This window comes from Cataglyphis hispanica, chromosome 16 (assembly GCF_021464435.1).
Source record: "Cataglyphis hispanica isolate Lineage 1 chromosome 16, ULB_Chis1_1.0, whole genome shotgun sequence".
NCBI lineage: Eukaryota > Metazoa > Arthropoda > Insecta > Hymenoptera > Formicidae > Cataglyphis > Cataglyphis hispanica.
Window position 1 is genome coordinate 2,828,721 of NC_065969.1, and position 20,004 is coordinate 2,848,724.

General features: G+C 30.5%; 2 protein-coding genes across 2 annotated transcripts; one reads left to right on the forward strand and one right to left on the reverse strand.

Annotated features, from left to right (window-relative positions):
* Positions 1 to 2,395: 2,395 nt before the first annotated feature.
* LOC126855716 (uncharacterized) lies at positions 2,396 to 14,964 on the reverse strand. The gene is made up of 8 exons (XM_050603580.1): positions 14,632 to 14,964; positions 13,131 to 13,386; positions 11,773 to 12,392; positions 5,938 to 6,439; positions 5,125 to 5,227; positions 4,696 to 4,784; positions 3,469 to 3,761; positions 2,396 to 2,764 (listed from the first exon to the last, which is right to left on the reverse strand). The coding sequence occupies exons 1-8, from the start codon at positions 14,853 to 14,855 to the stop codon at positions 2,515 to 2,517; spliced, it is 2,337 nt and encodes a 778-aa protein (XP_050459537.1). The 5' UTR covers positions 14,856 to 14,964; the 3' UTR covers positions 2,396 to 2,514.
* A 1,210-nt stretch (positions 14,965 to 16,174) lies between these two features.
* Positions 16,175 to 19,145, forward strand: LOC126855523 (major royal jelly protein 1). Its single transcript, XM_050603268.1, has 3 exons — positions 16,175 to 16,732; positions 17,169 to 17,583; positions 17,835 to 19,145. The coding sequence occupies exons 1-3, from the start codon at positions 16,241 to 16,243 to the stop codon at positions 18,059 to 18,061; spliced, it is 1,134 nt and encodes a 377-aa protein (XP_050459225.1). The 5' UTR covers positions 16,175 to 16,240; the 3' UTR covers positions 18,062 to 19,145.
* The last annotated feature ends 859 nt before the right edge of the window (positions 19,146 to 20,004 follow it).

Consider the following 20,004-nt stretch of genomic DNA (forward strand, 5'->3'; position numbering starts at 1 on the left):
ATAAAAATATTGGGTCATGGTACATAAGTAAAGTACGCTAATGTGTTTTCCTTTACATAAATCATAATTCGCGCGGGAACGAAAATGTCAGCAATTGTGCGGTGACGAAAGTTAAGAGCTTTGTAAAACAAGCGGAGTTAACGCGCATCGATTACTTATCATTGCGGTTGAGTAATAAGATTATCTCTTTTAATTCTCGTTTAATTGGAAGGAAAAAAGACAATAATTAATTTCAGTGATTTACGATTTTTACGAGGCTTGCTCGATGCAGTCAGTGTGCAGATCGTGACGGGCATATAAATGTATTTACACCTTAATTCCGGTTTTATCTCCGTTTTAAATTTATTTATGAGCGCATAAAAAAACTTTGCAACAAAATTCAAGAATAAAATTCGGTGAATTTCTGCCAATTCCAAATCCCCATGACTGTTTTACGAGGCTATTCTGATCTCTGATGTTCAACACAAATGTGTAAACCAAAAATTATTTACGCACAAATGTAGCTTTTACTATTTTATTTCTTCCAAATTACTTTGCTTTATCTACTATCACTGCCGTCATTTTAGCAAGTTTAAACTGAAAAGACGATGAGGCAAAACGATGATATCATCCGAATACCGGATATTATTGCAAATTACTATTTGCATAAACATCCTTTTTCCAGCGACATCAATTGTCGATATTTTCTGAAATCAATAGAAATACATACAGAAGACATTTGCATATGTATACAAACACAAATTGCGCGTCGAGTAATTCCTATTCAACTCATTCGTCATTATGGGAAGTTTTATGCGTAATTTCGATGGTGATTATTATCGTACTTCTCAATAAAATCAAGGATTAAAAATTTTTAATCCTTGATTGCGGAATAACATGACACATATGCAAATAACGCATGATTAATAACTATGTTTGTTTTATAACTGCTAATATATTATTATATAAATAGTTATATTATAAAATGCATTAAAAAAATATTAATTAAGTTAATTAGTTAATTTTTTAAATGTGTACTAGGGAGAAAAGAGATATACACAAATTCCTTATCAAAACATTAACAAAAATTTGATAGATTAAAAAATATGTATATTTCGTAAAGTATTCACTTTTCAAGTTCTTATGCTAATAATTAAATCTTTTTTAAATCCTCTTGATCTTTTAATTAAATTTTTGCAAAAAAAAAATAAAAAAAAAGCTGATTGTTATCTTTTGTTTCCAAGTAAAAATCGCAATAAAAAGGCAATGTTTTATTTTTCTGTACTTTAAATTCCTCTGATGTATGATTAGTTGTAAAATTGTGCATGCGTAAATTTATAATTTAACAAATAAATGCCAATGCAACATTAACGCCTATTTTATTTCAACAAATCATCTATATTAAAAAACACAATTATTTTAATAAATCACATTAATTTTATTAATTTGATTAAATCACAAAATTATATTTATAAAAGATTATGATTTTTTAAGCACATAACCTTCATGATATTTACGATTGAATAGATTTTATATACATATTAATTATACATACTGCAATCGATAAACTTATTACATGATACTAGATTTATAAGATATTAATATGCTTAATTTTAAAGAACGAAACAGTGTTTCCTTATAAGAAAAATGAGATCTAAATAAAATATATATAGGATAGAGTAATATTTTTGATAATATTTTTTTAAAATTTTATCGTATGTAACGCATTTTTATTTGTCATATTAACAATTGTTTGCTAAAAAAATTATATAATTTCTTTACATGCATTAAATTGATTTCAAATGAGAAAATGTATAGAAAAACGTGCGTTGTATGAACTGAAAAACAGGTATATTAAAAATCAATATTATTAAAATATTACAAATTTGTAATATCGCAAACCTTCTGTGAATGTGAGTTATTGAGCACACATATTGGATATTGGGCTGTGTATAAACTGCAAAAGAATGCAAATGTCGTTATTACATAGCAGAATTTGCAAACTCGGCAAATATATTGAGTTAAACTTAGTTTTTCGATAAAGTTAGGCAATGCTTCAGTAAAGAGTAATATACTTTTCATTTATATAACTAAGAAATTAATACATTTTTTTAAATAATATAAGAAAAAATCAAGATTATTAGACATATTCTAAATTCATTGTATATTCTCAAAAAAACATAAATCCGGAAAAAAGTAATTTTATATTATTTTAAGAATTTTTTAAGATTATTATGCAAAAATCAAAAATTGAAATATCTCGAAACGTTTGTAGTTTATATAAAGGTCTTCAATTGCTATATTCTTATAATAAAATATCGACATTCCAAATCGGAGAACAAATAAATATAAAAAATATTTTATTTTATTTACAAACAAAGCATTTTTTCTACATCGCAGATATTTTCTAACACAATTTTATTTCATAATTTTATTTCCACATCAAATTTTATTGATGATTTTTTTCAAACATCAACGTAACTTGTGCTGGCACAATTCTTTTCATTGGACGTTTCTTAATAATTAATATTCTCTTCAGAATTCTACGGTATTGTTATAGAAATGTAATGAAAAATATGGATTAATCTGCTGATTAAAAGACGGATTCAACGCTTGATCGTTTGTTCTGATCCTCATGATGCGGATATTAATTTGACGAGTATCAACTTGTTTCAAGAAGAACTTGTGAAATCTCGACGACATTACCCAGTAGTTTCCATTGTCGCGTTTTGCCCAGATTATCTCGGCGATAAATTGTAATTCCTCTGGACTATAAGCGAGTATCCTAAAAAAAAAAAGAGTGATTTGAATTTTATTTATATCTGAGTATCTAATTAATAAATTTAATAATCATCAAAATTAAAAATCATTCAAATAAAAATACGTATTATCAAGATATTATCTTTATTTTACATTCATTGTATGATAATAAAATTTTTTCTGGATTAATAAAAGTTTATTGTTTTATAAAACGATATTAATTTTAGTTTATAAACTAAGATATTATTGTATCACTAAAAAAGTATATGAAAATTATGACAGCCGCAAAGTATTTCGATTAATAACATTTAGATACAAGATAAAACAACTATTTTTTCCGTTTTTTGAGATAACAAAGATAAAACAGCTGACGTCACAGCAATTATGTCTCCTTATGGAAAATCCTAATAACCTGACATTAGTTATTACAATCGTTGAAAGTGGTAAAACCAGTTTCAAGATTTTCTGACAGATTTTGTTATCATCGATTATAAAAACTTGTTATAAAATATTATATAAATAATATATGTGCTCTCTGAAAATATGCAGATTAAAAACAAAATCTTTCTTTCTTTCTTTCTTTGAAAAAAGATTTTTTTATTTGCTAAACGTTAGTTCTCAAAATTTATTCGCACTAGATTCACATACTGTGTATCTATCTATCAAACTTTTTGGAGTAATTTAATAGCAGAAAACATATTTCATAGTTTAAAAATTTTGTTTTCGCACCTCTGCTGATTGGTTCGCGGTTGCCACGATGCAACTGCGGTCTCAGTTAAAGGGCCGAACACGATCGTATCATCCAGAGGATTTACAGCCAGCGCCAGGCCTTGACTTGACTTTCTGCCGATCATGGTCACGGGTAATTGTTGTCCCAAAGAAAGTGGTCCGGCTTGTAGCGCAGAGGTGGACACGCTGAAGATACGATTGGTCGCCAGAGGTTGATAATAAACGGTTCGGAGTCTCGGTGAAAATGTTATGCCCACTACACCATCCAGGAACTCGAAAGTGTCACTTCCGATCTGCAGAGAAGTGCCCATTTAATGTCATATAATAATATACGAGATACATACAATTGAGAGAAAATCCCATTGCTTTTATATACAAATATATTATATTACACATCACGTATATCATTATATTTTATAATATTATATTTATTACACTCTATAATATTTTCTGTAATGTATAAAAATTGTGTTAATGAATATTATAACAAATTTTTATGTCAAGTATTAATTATATCAACGTACGTATAATTTGAAGACACTGAGAAAACATAAATAAAAATAAAACATAAAACATTTTACAAACTGTAAAATATAAATAAATTTTTTAAATACATTTATTAAAATCGTTTTTTGTGTGCCATAATATTTCTCGAAAAGTACATGCTCGATAAATGTTAGATATTAAATATTTAAACGATCTTTCTCTACAATTATTATAATTGGCGACTAGAAAGAGAAATAATGATAGTACTGTAAGAAATAGCTAGGCGTCCTTGCTTACATATGCATTTGATATGTCAATGCGACATAGGTGTGCCCTTTTACATAAAAAGTAACAAGAAGGGGAAAAAGGGCAAGCATCGACACAAAAGAGTGACAGAAAGAAAGATAAAAAGAATATTACTATTACTGTCCTGTCAACATTTGTGACGTCAATGTTTATGACAAAAAGTGTGAAATGTTATGAAAGGTGTACTCTATATCGCTCTATTCATAAAGTTTTTCATCTTGGTAGCCTTTGATAACGATTTCATTGTCAATTCTATTATAAAGCTAATATTTCTTACATTATTTACGTACACTACGTTTTTAAAACTTTTTTTTATTTTTTTTATAACTACTTAAATACTACTTATGTATTAATAAATAATTTATATATAATTTTGTTATATATATTTAATAATTAATTCGTGCTTTTTTAAGTAATCGAATATATTATGCTCACTTTATACGTTGCTTCATCTGGATTAGGATACATGGATGCGTGAACAACGCGCCAGCTTCTATTCCTAACACCATCAAAGACAAGAATTCCTAAAAAGATATTAGAATTTTTTAAATTTTTTTCAAAAAATTTTTAAAGAAAAATAATTTTTATATATAATTCCTTATAGATAATAATAAGAAAAATATGATCTAAATAACTTGAAAAAAATAATTTTCAAAGAAAAAAAGCATGTTTGTTAAAGAGAAATATATTTGAATTTGCTATTTCTTATTCACATTCGCTTCAATGTAATGATAAAATAAAATATAGAAAAAGTTTTCACACATTATATCATTATTTATTTAAATAAATCAAAATTATTATAGCGTTTAAAATAAAATATTTTTTTAGAAACATTATATCAATGGTTTAATTACAAATTGTTACCTGGACCGAGGGTATCCGTTATATAAAGAAATACATCATCACAGGTTTTTGCCGAAACTTCGTCGATGACAAAATTGGTCAGCAAAGTGTCTGGCCTTAACACCTAAACAAAGGCAATCAATAATAATAACCAAGAACAATTACTTTTATACTCAACGATCTTTTTAATGTTTTTAACATAACTTGTTTCTCAGAAGTTAGCGTGCACATATATAGCATCCATATTATCACAAATCAATTCTATTTTGTTGTATACAATAGATACGTAAAGTAATAACCGGTTTTCAGTTATTCTCTCTAGTTGCAATTTAAAGCTATTATACTAGTCATTCACAGATAATTTCGTCACTTCTATCATTCTCTTTTCTCTTCTGCAATTTTTAATAATCTATATCTAGTATTATTTAAAATAAATATACAATTTATTAGAAAATTAGTTGTTAATTAATCCAAATAAAATAAGTATCCGATAGTTTTTTAATTATTTAGCAACATTTTTTTAAAATCAACTTTAGACGATTTTTTCGATAATTTGCGAGAAAATTCAAGATAGAACTTTATTTATAAAATTTTATATGTCATATAACATACTTAAACTTGAACTGAAAATATTTGAATTTAAATACATACATATGTATTAAAATATATAAAGTTATAAATAAATTTCTTGTCGTGTCTAAAAATAGCTTAATAAATAAAATTCTTTTAGTTATTTTCACAGATTTATTTTAGCTTTTAAAAATCAATCTCGGCCCTTTTTTAACGCGTTTAATTCACTTTCTTTATTACAAAAAAAAAAGTGACTTCACTCACCTCACGCGGAAAAGTGACATGACGAGCCACCTGATTGGTTTTTAAATCGAAGACCACAACTTTCGGTGGACAGATCGGCATGAAATCGTCGATTGATGTCATGACACCGGCATCAACGACCCACAATCTATCGCATCTATCCAGCCTGGTTCGATACACTGAAATCAACTTGGTACAATTGATTTCTCCTTTCCCAGCGCCGTGCCAGTCCCACGAGGGATACGCCTGTAGCTGCGGGCTACTTCCCAAGGGTGTCGTTCTGGAGAAGAAGCTCAAGGTGGCCGGCACACCGGCACGTAGCCTGGGAGTGCTTACAAAAATTCTGTCCCAGGCTATTTCGATACCAGTTAGCACTATATTTTCCTGTCGATACTGATCGCGAAAGCCACGATCGTACGGAAGTGCGAAATCAAGCAGCTGCCATTGCGCCACGATTTCCAACACTTCCCCCTTTATCCTGACGTGTAGGAGCAACAAAATCGTCGGCAAAAAAAGCACATACCTAAAGAAAAATTAAAGAAGAGAGACAAGAGTTTGAATTAATTTCTTCTTCTATAAAAAGATGCTCATATTATTTTTGAAATATTATTTTAAAGCACTTTACAAAAACCATAGATATTTAGATATTCAAAGATAGTTTAAATAAGGGGGAGAAGGGTAAAATTATTCTGAATAATAAGATACTTTTTACTTATTTCTATTTATATATATTTCTAATAATATCTCGGAATTTTTTTTTTTAATTATCTTGCATCTGTTATTCACCTCATGTCTTAAAATGTAGAAGCTAAGAAAATGCAGCAGATCGAAGCTTTCACTTTTCTAACAACGATAACTATTACTAATTAAATTAATCTGCACAAGCGTGAACTATCGCGAGAACTATACCGAGCATGTACCACAAGCTTCACCGATACAATACTGACTGATTCAATTATCTGGCATCGACCTGGAACTTGCAATTCACTAGGAGACAGAGCACTGTAACTCGAACGCATTGTGTAACGTATATATATATATACTTTTACTCACACGTACGCATATCGCTTTATCCAGAGGCAATGCACCTACATGAAAGAGCTATTCCAAGACTAGAATTCGAACGATAGCCAGATTCGTGCAAATTTCTCTTCGAAAAGTAGAGAGAAAAGTGGCTCGCGATATTCACACCCTCCTATGTAGTTTAACTTATAAGTTCGAGGTTAACAACATTACTTTTGTCGCGATAAAATATCACAGAAAGAAAATTGAAAGTGAAAATTCTTTGCTGACAAAGTAAGATATCATATAGGTAGTTTATTTTTTATTGACATTTGCGATATATATTGATAACGTTGTAGGTATATATAATTTCTCCGCCAGAAATAAATATATTGTTTCTTTAAAAGCAAAAAGAAAAAATTATATAACATTCAAAGATTATATATATATATATATATATATATACATACATTTCAAGTAAAACAAACTTAAAGCATTCTGAATTCTTAAAATCCATTCTTTTCTCTCCAACAATGAGATTTAATTTAGCATCTTTTCTCTTCATATAACTTTTTATTAAAAAAAATTATTAATTTTTTTTTTATTTATATTTTTTACATGGAATTATTTTTTATTTGATTCTTATTGTAAAATTAATATGCATATGAAAAGCTGAGATGTGATTTATATGGGTGTATTAATTTATGCAAGCATTATTATTTAATAGTTTTGTAAATCGACTCAGGAATCAAAACACGTAACTTGATCGAAGAAAAACTTGATTTTATATCGATCGTGCTGAAACTCCCCCATAACATTTATCAATATCACCCGACATAATGTAATGTGTTATATGTGCTTTAGATTACACTACTTTATAATTATCATTGATATTTATTGCAACTTATTAAAAGAATTCGTCAAATTAGTTTAATAGTCATTAATTTGCATCTTATCAAAATAAAAAATATATAACTTAAATATAAGAATTGTAATATTGGAGCTTCTTTTTGACTTAAATCTCTTATCATATGTATGTTTTTTTCATTATTAAAAAAATTTTTGTGCGATCCATCAGAATTCATTATTCATTTATTAATTTATTACATTTAAAAGAAGTTACTTTAATTATTTTATTTAATGTTTTCTAACTTAATTGTACATGCGCTAAATTAAAATTTAAAGAAAAAAGAAATAAATTCCAGAATTTCTTTAAATGGCAAAAGAATTTTATTAAGAAGAGCTAAGATAAAATATCTCGTACATAAAGGATAAATCGCCATTAGTGCTGCTACTGTGACATTACAGAACACCATAAAATAATGCGGCATTAAACGGCACTTGTGCTGGAGCTATAGCATTATAATCAATACGTATAAGTGTCCTTGGTTTCGCTCGAAAGTGCCCGGAACTAAAGACCACACCCATTGAACTAGATACAATATATATTTTTACTTATAGATGCGATCAAAGGAAAGCATGATGAATTAATTCGACTGTGTGTCATTATGTCATAATTTTTTTCCTTGACATATTTATTGGCGTATGTAGTTTTTCGCAATGTCATATATATACCAGCCTACATACAGTAGCTTATTCTTCTATATTAATTATTATATATTAAAAATAAAAAATAATATTAATCTATTTTAGATTAAAAAATACATAAAAAGAGAGATATATTTTTTTATAAATTATTTCTCTATATTTTTTAGGATCTAACATGTGTGTTAAATTTTATTTAAAAAGATTAAATTTATATCTACTTTTTATGTTACCATCTCGAATTCTCCGTTGCTAATTAAGAAACTGAACAATGTGATATTTCGTTAATAAAGTGCATAATCTTTAATTATCGCAACCGTGCAATGCTCAGCACGGGATCCAAAAGGTACGGTAATGTTCAATTATTCGATCACAAGTCTCCGAATGAGAGTCCATGTTGTGTCGGATAGAGATCGGATATTTCGTGGTTAGCCAATACCGCGCTTGAAACACCATGGGAAATGCCATGGAATGATCACGATTGCCCTCCATTCCCACGATGAAGTGGAAGTGGCTCACTATCGACCTGGTACGACGACTTGAAAAGATCGACAAATAAAGTCTCAACCTATCCCTGTGGGGATACGAGCGAGTAGATAGTTATAGAGGGCATTTACATGAAGCTGGTTATCTGGCGTGATAAGCACCTTTGTGCCACGTGCTTTGTGAATTGCGTTACGCAAAGCGAAAATGACACGTGGAAATAAGTTTCTACATTAATCGTCTATTCTTACGGTTTCGTCGGTTCAATTTTATTTTTATTTCATGACGCTATCGGAATAAAAGTGTCGATGTATAATATTTTTATGATAAATGATTATATTAAATAAATATATATGTGTAATATCAAAAATTAAAATTTTATATATGTTCATTTCTCTAGTTTTTTAAATATTTAATTTGATTATTTAGAATTTTTAATCTTTTTCTTAATAAAAAAGTAAGAAATCTAGCAAAACAATAATAGAAAATTATTTCTGAGATTTTTCTAAAGATAAACGATGACACTATTCATGATAACGCTATCAAAAATATAATAATTGGACCAATAATGTGGGTTTTTTTTTCAAATAGCACGCATTTACTTCGAGTTATTCAAGTGTGACTATTGAGGTGTATACAAAAATAAATGTCAGCATTTGTAATTCCAATTAAACTCTCTGTGCATATATCAATCGCAATCGCAGGTATACAATTAAAATTTGTAAGCATATAATTTAACAAGTATTTATCGTTGCCGGTTTAAGCGATCAGAATAAGAGCAATTACAAGTATTTTGAAAGTATTTGTACGTATATATATATATATATATATATATATATATATATATATATATATATATTATCTAGAATAAATTAATAAAAGCACCGTTCTCTTTCTATAATTGAGTAAAATAATATAATAATAATTCTTTTCTTTTGCTACTCTAAATTACTCTAAGTTATTTTGTTCCATCGATCGACTAACTGTTCATAATTAATTTTGATTGTCATGAAATCTGATATACTTTTTACACAGTTTGAATAAAATTAGAATTTACAATGTGCTTATTAACACTAATTAACGTTCATTGAATTGTAATTGTTACCGCTTAGATTATGCCGAGTAAATGTACTAATCAGAATAAATTAATGTTTAGTGAGTTTAATGAGTTTAATCAATTAAATGCAATGAAAATAATTGATAAAGAGTAAATTTTAAAAAAATATTATTATATTATATCGATGTTAATCTGAATCAATAAAGATTTGTTTGTTCAAAATATTTTTCCTTGTACTACAATATAACATGACGTTCATAATATGATAACTAATGATAAATAATATGATAACATAATTTTGTTATGAAACATAATATCATTATTTTATCTGACAATATTTTTTTATTTAAAGATATTTTTAATATTTTAAATATAATTTATATTTAACAATTGCACAATTTTATATATATATATATATATATATATATATATATATATAAAATTTGTAATTAAATTTTAATTTAATTTGTAATTTTTTTGTAATTAAATACATTGAAACTTTCATAGTATAGTATTGTATAAAACCAGGAAGATAATTTGATCTTGAATATCACTTTTCATTGAAAGTTCGACGTATCATATAGCTTCTGGGTTCAATGTCCATCTATTAGAAGACGTGAAAGAAACAGAAATGTTAATTAAAAATCCATTATAAAATGCTGCTAATAAGTAATCGGAATGTAAAAATTTGAATGGAAAACCTAGTAAAACTCGTTCTCGGCTAAGCTATTAATTATTTCGTACTTTGTGTAGAAGCGGATCGACGTAAAAAAGATGTTATTGGCGAATCACGTTCTAATTTAGGTATCCAATATGATGAAGCCTTTTTTATATAACTTAACTGCACTTTAATAATAGACCTTAATTGCGCATAATTTATCGAGGTTTTTTTTCTTTTTTCTTTTCAACGACATTGAATTTGTTTTATGTATAGTTTTGTAATTTGATTAAAACAAAGAGTAAACAATTTTTTTTATTTTTTCTATAAAAAGAAGTATAAGTAAGATTCTTCATAAAAGTTAAATCTCAAAAAGTTTTTTTATGAATTTAAAAAAGAAAATAAGATACGCGATTCTCTTATCGCGTGATCATTTAGATTAAGAACAATCAATCAGCAAGTCTTTTTCAAATCTTTTAATTTAATTTTTTATCTTTTAATTTAATTAATCAGAAAAAAAATAAATTGCGAATAAAGTAATTAAACTACTGATCTTCAAGATTTATCGCATCAGATGCAAATTAGTTATGTATCGCACGCGAAAGAAAAGTTAAAAGATATCGAATTTTTAAAGTACGTTTATTTCTTCGTTCTTCGAATGTCAGCGATTGACATTTTGCTTACCGTCGAAGAGTTTTTGCTTCGTCGGCTATGCAAAGAACGCGTGGCAGCCAACATAATTTTTCGTTGACTTCAAATTTCAATATTACAGACATTAAATGTGTGTGTGTGTGTGTGTGTGTGTGTGTGTGTGTGTGTGTACGCGTGTATTTTTTGTATGTTAAGCGATATCATTCTGTACGATATATTTATGACAATGGAGATTCAACAATCAACGCAAGGTACATTATTTATAGCGTGGAGAGATAAACTTATCGAGAATTATGAATTATAAATCCGATTTCTCTTGACAAACAAAAAGAAAACCGAGAAATCTTTGTCACTATTAATTAGCGAGCGCCCTTGATAACGATATCATCTCCTTGACTAGTCGCAATCGGCAAAGCGAGGGGGAGAGCCTCTCTCTCTCTCTCTCTCTCTCGCTCTTTACATAACAGTTAAGGCGTGATTAGCGCCGCAGCCGACGGTGCCCTGCATGTAATCCGGGAAGTTGCTCTCCAGGACGCGCATGCAGCTCCTCTTGTAATCGGGGGTGACGTGCGTGGCAAGGGCGCACTCGGTGCTCGTGTAGACGGGCTGGAAGCTGGCTTGCACGAAGGGAGTATCGGTCTCCCATCTGTACACCTCGGCGCTACCCTCGTAACGGAAGAAGAGCGCGTTGCCGTTGTCGGTGCCCAGGATGACGAGACGGGCGGGTTTCAGTCCGAGATCGTGTATCTTGCCCTGGGCGTGACCGTTCCGGAGATGATCCGTACGAACAGAGAACAGACGGCTGCTGCCCAGATACGTGAAGATGAGACAGGTGCTACCGTCCTGGTGATGCATGAGCGCGAGATACAGGACGTCTCTGCGAGCGCAGTTCATGGTCACGGCCTGCGGAAGGACGACGCGATATCCGCGACCTGAGGTCACGTCGTACACGAGGATCGCCCTCGAGGCTGCGTCAGAGACGTAGATGAACACGCGACCGTCCGAATTGTAATCCGCCACGACGTATTGCAGGCGGGACGAGGCGCTCGTCAGACCGGAAAGATCGACGGTTTTCACCACCTTGAATAGAAAATAATCATTGTATCTTCGTGTCCTTTATTAATTGGAGTAGAGAGAGAAAGAAAAAAAATATAAAATATATTAATTATATTTTTTATATATATATATATTAATTCTATCTTTTATTTCCTTTCTCTTTTTCTCTCTTCGTGGTCCAAATCAAGTTTTAAATTTACTTTTGAAGCATCATTCATGGCGATTACATTATTTTATAATTTTATAATTTTTATAATTTTATAATTTTTCCTAAAGCGATTTAAAAAAAAAGTAAACTTATTATTCTCAAAGTAGAGATAGATTTCTAACAAACTTAGATCTTATGTTTTTAATCGATATTAATTTAATTGTACGACTTAAAAAATAATAACAATCTTTTAATCGTATTTTTCGCGGCGATTTGTTACGGTAGAAAAGGCACTTAAAATTCTGTTATTGCATTACTTGTGAAAGCAAAAAAGGAAAAGTAGTGTAAATGAGTGTAGATGAGTGTCTGCATGCACGAATAAACAATAAATGCTAATAAAGTTTAATAAATAAAATTATATAATTATAAGTTAAATAAATAAATATATATCAGAACGTTTCTCTTCCTCGATATAAATAACGAGTTTGTATTAGCAAATTTCACTTTCGAGGTCATTGCTCTTATCTCTTGATAAGATACTTTGAGGGAAGAATTAAACGACACACATGCCATTTTTATTAGCTAGCTCTTTAGATATACCCGAATTATCTCACCTTGCCGGTCTTTATGTTGATGGCGACAACCTTTGGCGGGCATTTGCGTTCGGCCTGCTCGAGAGAATTTACGACGCCCGTGTCCAGCACCCATAGGATTTCCTGGGGATCTAAATAGATATCCACGACGTTTTGCAACGCGGAGCATGTTCCTTCTTCTTGGAGGGACCAGCAAGGGAAAGGGAGAAGATTGGCTTGACAGTTCTTATCTTTCAACGAGACTCTGGCTAAGGTCGCTGGCACGCCAGGCTTGAATCTGAAAAAAACATTTCAAGCAAATATGTTTTTAGACTTATTAAGGAGTTACTAATTCATTCGTACTTTTTTTCGGATAATATTAGCATAGGGTTTCCTGACAACGTTGAACGTTTTATTTTCTTATTGCCGAGATTATATTACTTTATAGATAACAACCGTGTGTACAAAATGTACTATAAAATATTTTTGTCACGCATCATATTACGTAAACATTTTTTATGTCTTTTACAATCGTGACAAGTACTTATTTAATTACTGCCCAATTAATGTCGTAACGTTCTTACGCACGGAGAGTCATTAACATAGCGTGATCTCTGATAAGGTCTGCAAACTTGCTTCTCTCGATTACCGTGTTTAAAGCGAAATCTCTAAGTGTTACTTTTATTGTAATTTTATGAACCAACAATTTCTTCATTTTCCCGCATTTTTCTGAAGAAATTGTGATCACGACCACGCCTTACGATCGACTTACGATTTTCTTAACGATTTCTACAAGAACTTACGCTGCGTGTATCGTTATTGACGTAACACACGTGATTTGCAACACGAGAGTGAGCTTTCCTTTTACGGAATCAATAAACTTGCCCAAGAATGCGGTTACCTTTTTATCCTGATTTGAACGCGATCAAAGACGAATGATTACGTTGCGTGAATCAAAGATACAAATACGATCCGCTATTTCTTTATGTAGGTTCCTCAAACTTTTTATTGCGATATCAAACTTATTGTTAGAGAAATAATGTCGACGTGATGTTGCTTTTGTGGAAATATTTCTGTAGCAGATTTTTAAAAATGTGTAAACATATATTGACAAACAAAATTTGAATAATATATATGATAGATATTTTATCATATTAAAAAAATTCTGCGTAGCAGAAAGATCAAGAGATATTATAAATTTTTATTATATAATCAATAATTTTTCACTTTATTAATAATTTATTTATTTTTATATAAAATGATTAAAGTCTGTTTTTTATAAATATATTTTAATATATAAATAAGTGAAAGTTTTAATCAGATATTGCATTATTGAAAATTTGATGCACTATCAAAAATTTATTTATTCGCATTTTAATCTACTTTGTCTCTCTTTTTTTCTAAAATAATTTTATTGCAATAATGGATTACCAAAAAATTATTCATACAGATGTAATTATAAATATTGAAAATTATTATTGAAAATTAACCGTAATTATTGTAATTGTTTTGTAAATACGTGCAAATTACATATTTTTCATACCTAGGTAAAGCAAGGATAGCGTCGTCTTTGTAGATGACAGTTCTGGTGGCGAGGATATTTTTCGAGATGTAACGGCCACTGTTCTTGAACATATTTTTAGTGGCAGGGCAAGGCCATTCGAAGGACCCACCGGTCCACTGGATGTTCCTCTCGCACTTTGATACATCGGTACTACCGACGAGAGCAACGGCGACGATAAACGTCACCGCTCGTAAAGAGAGCATCCTTGTCGTCCTTTCCGCGACTTTTCCCGGTTTAATGAATTAAGACGCGCCTCGGACCGCGTCTCTTATGCCGAATGAATCAGACCGTAAACTGTAAGATCCTCGGAATTACGCCAGTTTTATAATCCTGTCATGTCGCTGTTGCGTTGCAAAATTTCTCAGTTTGAAAAATATTTAATCGCGATGCGGAACGATCACGTTCATTCAAGGAGTTCCGCACGCGAGTCGGTACTAAATGTGCGGAATGGAACTGCCAAAACCGGCCGTGAACACAAAGAATTAGTTATAAATAAAAAACAATCTATATGCATATATGAGGTCATCACTCTTGATTAGCTAAAAAATATCGCATGTTAAATTTTTTTTTCTCACATATAAAAATCGATTCTTCTACTTTCTTGAATTAAAAATATTTTGTTTTATTAAATAAACAAACATAACATATTCGCATAATTTGAAAATTATGTATAATACAAAAGTTATAATTATACAAATAAAAATTTAAAAAAATAATTAATAATGGAAATAGATACAGATAAATTTTATTTATCTGTTATAGAAAAAATTTGTGAAAGTGTTTTAGACACTTGTTTTTTTATGTTTAATAAAAATGCAATAAAAATTTCAATTTTAAGGCAAAAATTAAAGGATAGATATGTGTATAAAATATCATAGACACTTGTATTTTTCTATATTTTTAATCAGTAAATAATAATGCAATAAAAACTGTAGTTTTCAAAAAAAATTAAAGAATAAATATGTAAATTATAAAAATTTATAGAGGAAGCGACTATTTATAGAAGCGGAAATGAAAACTATAAGAAAGTTGATAAAATGAGCGAGATAATTTCCTGATACATTGTATTTCCTGATTTATTGCATTCTAAAGCATTTCATTTTTTCACGTCTTCCGGGATTCGTTATTATTTACAAGCGATATTCAAAAATACATGTCACGAAGCATTTCCTCTTTACGAATTTCGTCGATCTTGAGCAAGAAAATTGTTACAAAATATTATGCAAGAAGACGGTAATATATCATAAAAATGTAAGCAATTTCAATCGGTTCATAATCAAAGCGTACATATAAGTATAAAGCAGTATAAATAAGTCGCATATTCAAAGATTTTCGTCCAACTGATTACACGGGAAATTTCGTAAGTTTTCACATCCTTTCTTATCGCATATTTACATCAGCTGGTTTTATCAATTTTTATTACTTTCCAAGAAATTTTTTTGAAAAAAATTTTTGTATAAGAAGCCACATTTTTTAAGAGATTTTTTTTTTTCAGAATAATTTAATAGTTAAATTTTTATTGTGGGTGCACTTTTATAGAATACAACCCGAAACATTACTCTAACTTGTCATAAAAGACGAGCGCAGGATGAGAATCCCGAGGAGCGCTCTGTGCCTGGCGATTCTGGCGAGCAGTTTATCGTTGGCAGTTTGCGAGAAGCAATTATTACCGGAGCTCTCGTTCTCTTTGTCGGGCTATAGCCTTGAGTGGCCATGTCAAAGCACGAGGAACATTTACGAAACGAGCGGACGTTACATCCCCAGGAATGTCATAGGCACGAGGGCGCAGATCTACAGGGAGGACATGATCATAGCGATGCCGCGATACAAACCGGGTGTACCTTTCACCTTAGGTGTCATGTCCCTGAAAGCGAAGGACTGCGCGCCGAAAGTGACACCGTTCCCCTGTTGGGCGATTCAGGAAGAGGGCAACTGCCAGGCTCTGCAGAGCGTTGTGGACATAGCTCTGGACATTCAGGAAATTCTGTGGGTATTGGACGTTGGTATCGTAAACACTTTGGAGCAACCGGTACGCAGATGCCCTCCGAAAGTCGTCGGAATTAACGTCAAATCCGGAAAGGTGCGAAAAATTACCTAATTAAAGATAGAGTTATAATATACACATTTTTAATTTTTTTTAATAATTAAGTTCTTTTGCAAAAAAAAAAAAAAACAAACTAATTGTCAAAATTATAACAGTATTTGTTTCTGTAATGTTTTGATTGCTTATAAAAGTGAGGTATTTAATTTAAATATTTATATATTAATTTTTTAATTTTTAAATATTTTTTATTAATTTTATTTATATATTAATTGTTTAATATGCGCTTGTAAACGCATAGATTCATTCTTATTAAAAGGAAAGTTTTATAAAATGTTTGGTTTGGTAAAACAATTTACGAATTACTTTAAAAATCGTGAAATTCTAATTTCACAAAATTTGATAAAATGTATTGCTAAAATAAAATTATAGATCTCTCGAGAGATAATTTATATCAAGACATGATTTCTCGCAGGTCGTGAAGGTGATCGACTTGAGTAACTTGATAAACCCGTTGTCTCGTTTGCAATATCTGGCGGTCGATTACGCGGAAGATGGTCAAGTGTACGTATACGTAACCGACGCCGCCTCCAAGTCCATCATCGTTTACAATGTTACCGCTGATAAAGGATACCGAGTGATCCTTCCGAACGCCGTTACCGTTGGTGTCGATCGAAGAGACGTTCTCTACTTGACGTTGGTGAAGAAGAGTTGCGGTACACCAGTAGTATATTTCACTTATCTAGGATCCAACAGGCTTTTCGCGATAAAGGCTGAGAATTTGAGAAAGGGTCTCACTCAAGGAGCGGTCGCAGATGTCGGACTGAAACCAGACAAGTTGGTCCTCCTCGGCAGTGATAACGGCTGCGCCATTTTCTTCAGATACAAGGGTAAATTTGAGTTTCCTGTACAATATATATAGCACAATTTTGCGAGCATAATAATAAGATAAATTAATAAGAAAAAAGAAGACGAATTGACACTCATTTTATTTGACATAAATCAGCTGTTTTCTCTTTTAATTTTTTTATATTTAGAATCGTTAAAGAGTTATTACAATAAAATAATTAAAATTGAGTTTAATAGGCAGTTTAATCTTCCAAATATCTCTAATTGACAAAAATGGCTTATTTATTTTTAGGCGAGTCCGATATCTACATGTGGAACACGGAAACGCCCTTCAGAACGGAGAACTTCCTTCTGGTACAAAAGGGCAATGATTGCCGATTGGCGACTCAAGTCGTACCTGGATTCAAGAGACTTATGTGGGTTATCGAGAGTAACTTCCAGGATTATATACAGAACACTGTGAGTTGCTCGGGCGCTTCCGTGGCCATTCATCCCTTGGTCAAAACTTGCGACGAGTAAAAAGTACTTGTCAATCGAGTATTTCTTTACGACCACTACGGCACGCGGTTATATATAAGTCTATGTCTTATAAGCAGGAACTAAAATCGGCAATTTAAAAAGCCATTTCGATGCTTTAGACATGTGAAAATGATGCATCTACGTTTATTTACGGCAATGGAGATACGACAGTTAACGCAAGGTACATTTTTTTTAGGTATTTTTAGCATCGAGATATAATTTCGGTAAAATTATATTGGTTCTGATTCCTACTTCTATATAGATAAAACAACGAATCTCATATTTTATTTCTTCACGGTTGAAAGATAATTACTCAGATCGTATGACATTTCTTGACATTGTGACATTAGTTGTTACAGCAATCGCTGAATTAAGTTTAAAAAAATAGAAAAATCGAGTTCTATTTTGTCGCTGATCTAGTCATGTAATCGGCAGCGTTCTCGTAGATAGTAAGTGTGATTTGCGAAATTAATATTACTTAATGTAGGTGCTGGAACAACCGATTGCGTAGACATATAATTAGCTTATTTACGATGTTTACTTCTATCAAAATAAGTACAGCCGTGACCGATGGAGAGCTTTTTTACAAAGCTCACGCTTACATTACACGATCCGCGGTCACGCGATCAAATCAATATATGGACAAATTGACCAGTGTCAAAATTATATCATATTGATATTTAAATTAATGCCAGCAAACAGCTGTTTTCAATGAGATTCCTTAACAATTACAGTTGTTCACTCTCTGCTCATATTGTCTTCTAAAAAAAAAAATGATTTATTCTCAGTAATATTGATCATAACACCCTGTAATGTGTTGTATAAAAAAGAAAATAATGAGCTAGTAAACGTTAACTTATATAAACAGTTATGTGTGTGAAGCCACGTGTGAAGCTCTTTATGTAATCTAATGTAATCTACGTAAAACTCTATTTTTGGCGAATACATAATATTCAAGGCGATTGAAAATCACACCAAATTTGTTGATTAAATTTATTCAATTTAATATTATAATCAAGTTAATCAAAATGCAAAGATATATTCTCGAGTAATTAAAGATTAAAAATAAAAGGATTTAGAAAGAGATTTGGTACATTTGCTCTTTATTGACTTTATCATTATGAATCTTCATGATAAGAAATTTTTCTCAATATCACATAATGCAAATCAACTATGCAGTTGTACTATATACTGTATTTTAGTATCAGTATCTCTTAGTTTTTGGTATCTGTGCCAGTATGTCAATGTCAAAGTGTGCTATCAGTATGACATCTATTATACAAAATAACATGATTATTCTTTATTTTAGAATAATTATTTAAATATAAAATTAAAATTAATATTTATCAGAAAACTTTTTTTGTTGAGAAAAAAATTATAATAGTCTAAACATATATATATTATATGATGTATATATAAATGTCAGATCACAGGTTCCGGCGAAGCAGAAATAAAATAAAGGAAAAAACAAAATGATATAACAAGTAATTTGATTAAATATTTAGAATCATTATCTAATAAGCGTTTCGCGAATTTTATTTAATAAAAATTCAAATTTTATTTATTGTCAGAATAATTATTTCTGTGAAATTCATATCAATATTTATCAAAGAAATTTAATTTATTTTTTTTGCTTCTTTTGGTGAAATTACAATATTCAAAATATACATATTATATGATGTACATAAATGTCAGATCACGAGAAACCCATTTAGAATAGAGTTTTTAATTTTAACTCCACTTAGCGGAGACTGAAACCCTGCTTAGCAGAATTCAAACTCTAATTATTTTCATCGGTCGATAAAAAAGCGAACGTCACGTGTCTCTCGGATCGCGAAATCTACGTAGATGGCTGTTGTACCGCGGTACCGAGGAACTAGACAGTCTGACAGATGACAGGCTGACAGGGTGACAGACGCGACTGCGTCACGCGACTGCGTCGG

What these genes read in the sequence shown, in the direction of transcription:
- LOC126855716 (XM_050603580.1), bottom strand. Translation starts at nt 14,855, where the DNA reads ATGCTCTCTTTACGAGCGGTGACGTTTATCGTCGCCGTTGCTCTCGTC. An exon ending in ATGTCACTTTTCCGCGTGAG is followed by an intron (nt 5,228 to 5,937) that starts GTGAGTGAAGTC and finishes GCCTTTGTTTAG; the next exon opens with GTGTTAAGGCCAGACACTTT. An exon ending in CCGCGAACCAATCAGCAGAG is followed by an intron (nt 2,765 to 3,468) that starts GTGCGAAAACAA and finishes TTTTTTTTTTAG; the next exon opens with GATACTCGCTTATAGTCCAG.
- LOC126855523 (XM_050603268.1), top strand. Translation starts at nt 16,241, where the DNA reads ATGAGAATCCCGAGGAGCGCTCTGTGCCTGGCGATTCTGGCGAGCAGT. An exon ending in TTAACGTCAAATCCGGAAAG is followed by an intron (nt 16,733 to 17,168) that starts GTGCGAAAAATT and finishes GATTTCTCGCAG; the next exon opens with GTCGTGAAGGTGATCGACTT. An exon ending in CATTTTCTTCAGATACAAGG is followed by an intron (nt 17,584 to 17,834) that starts GTAAATTTGAGT and finishes ATTTATTTTTAG; the next exon opens with GCGAGTCCGATATCTACATG.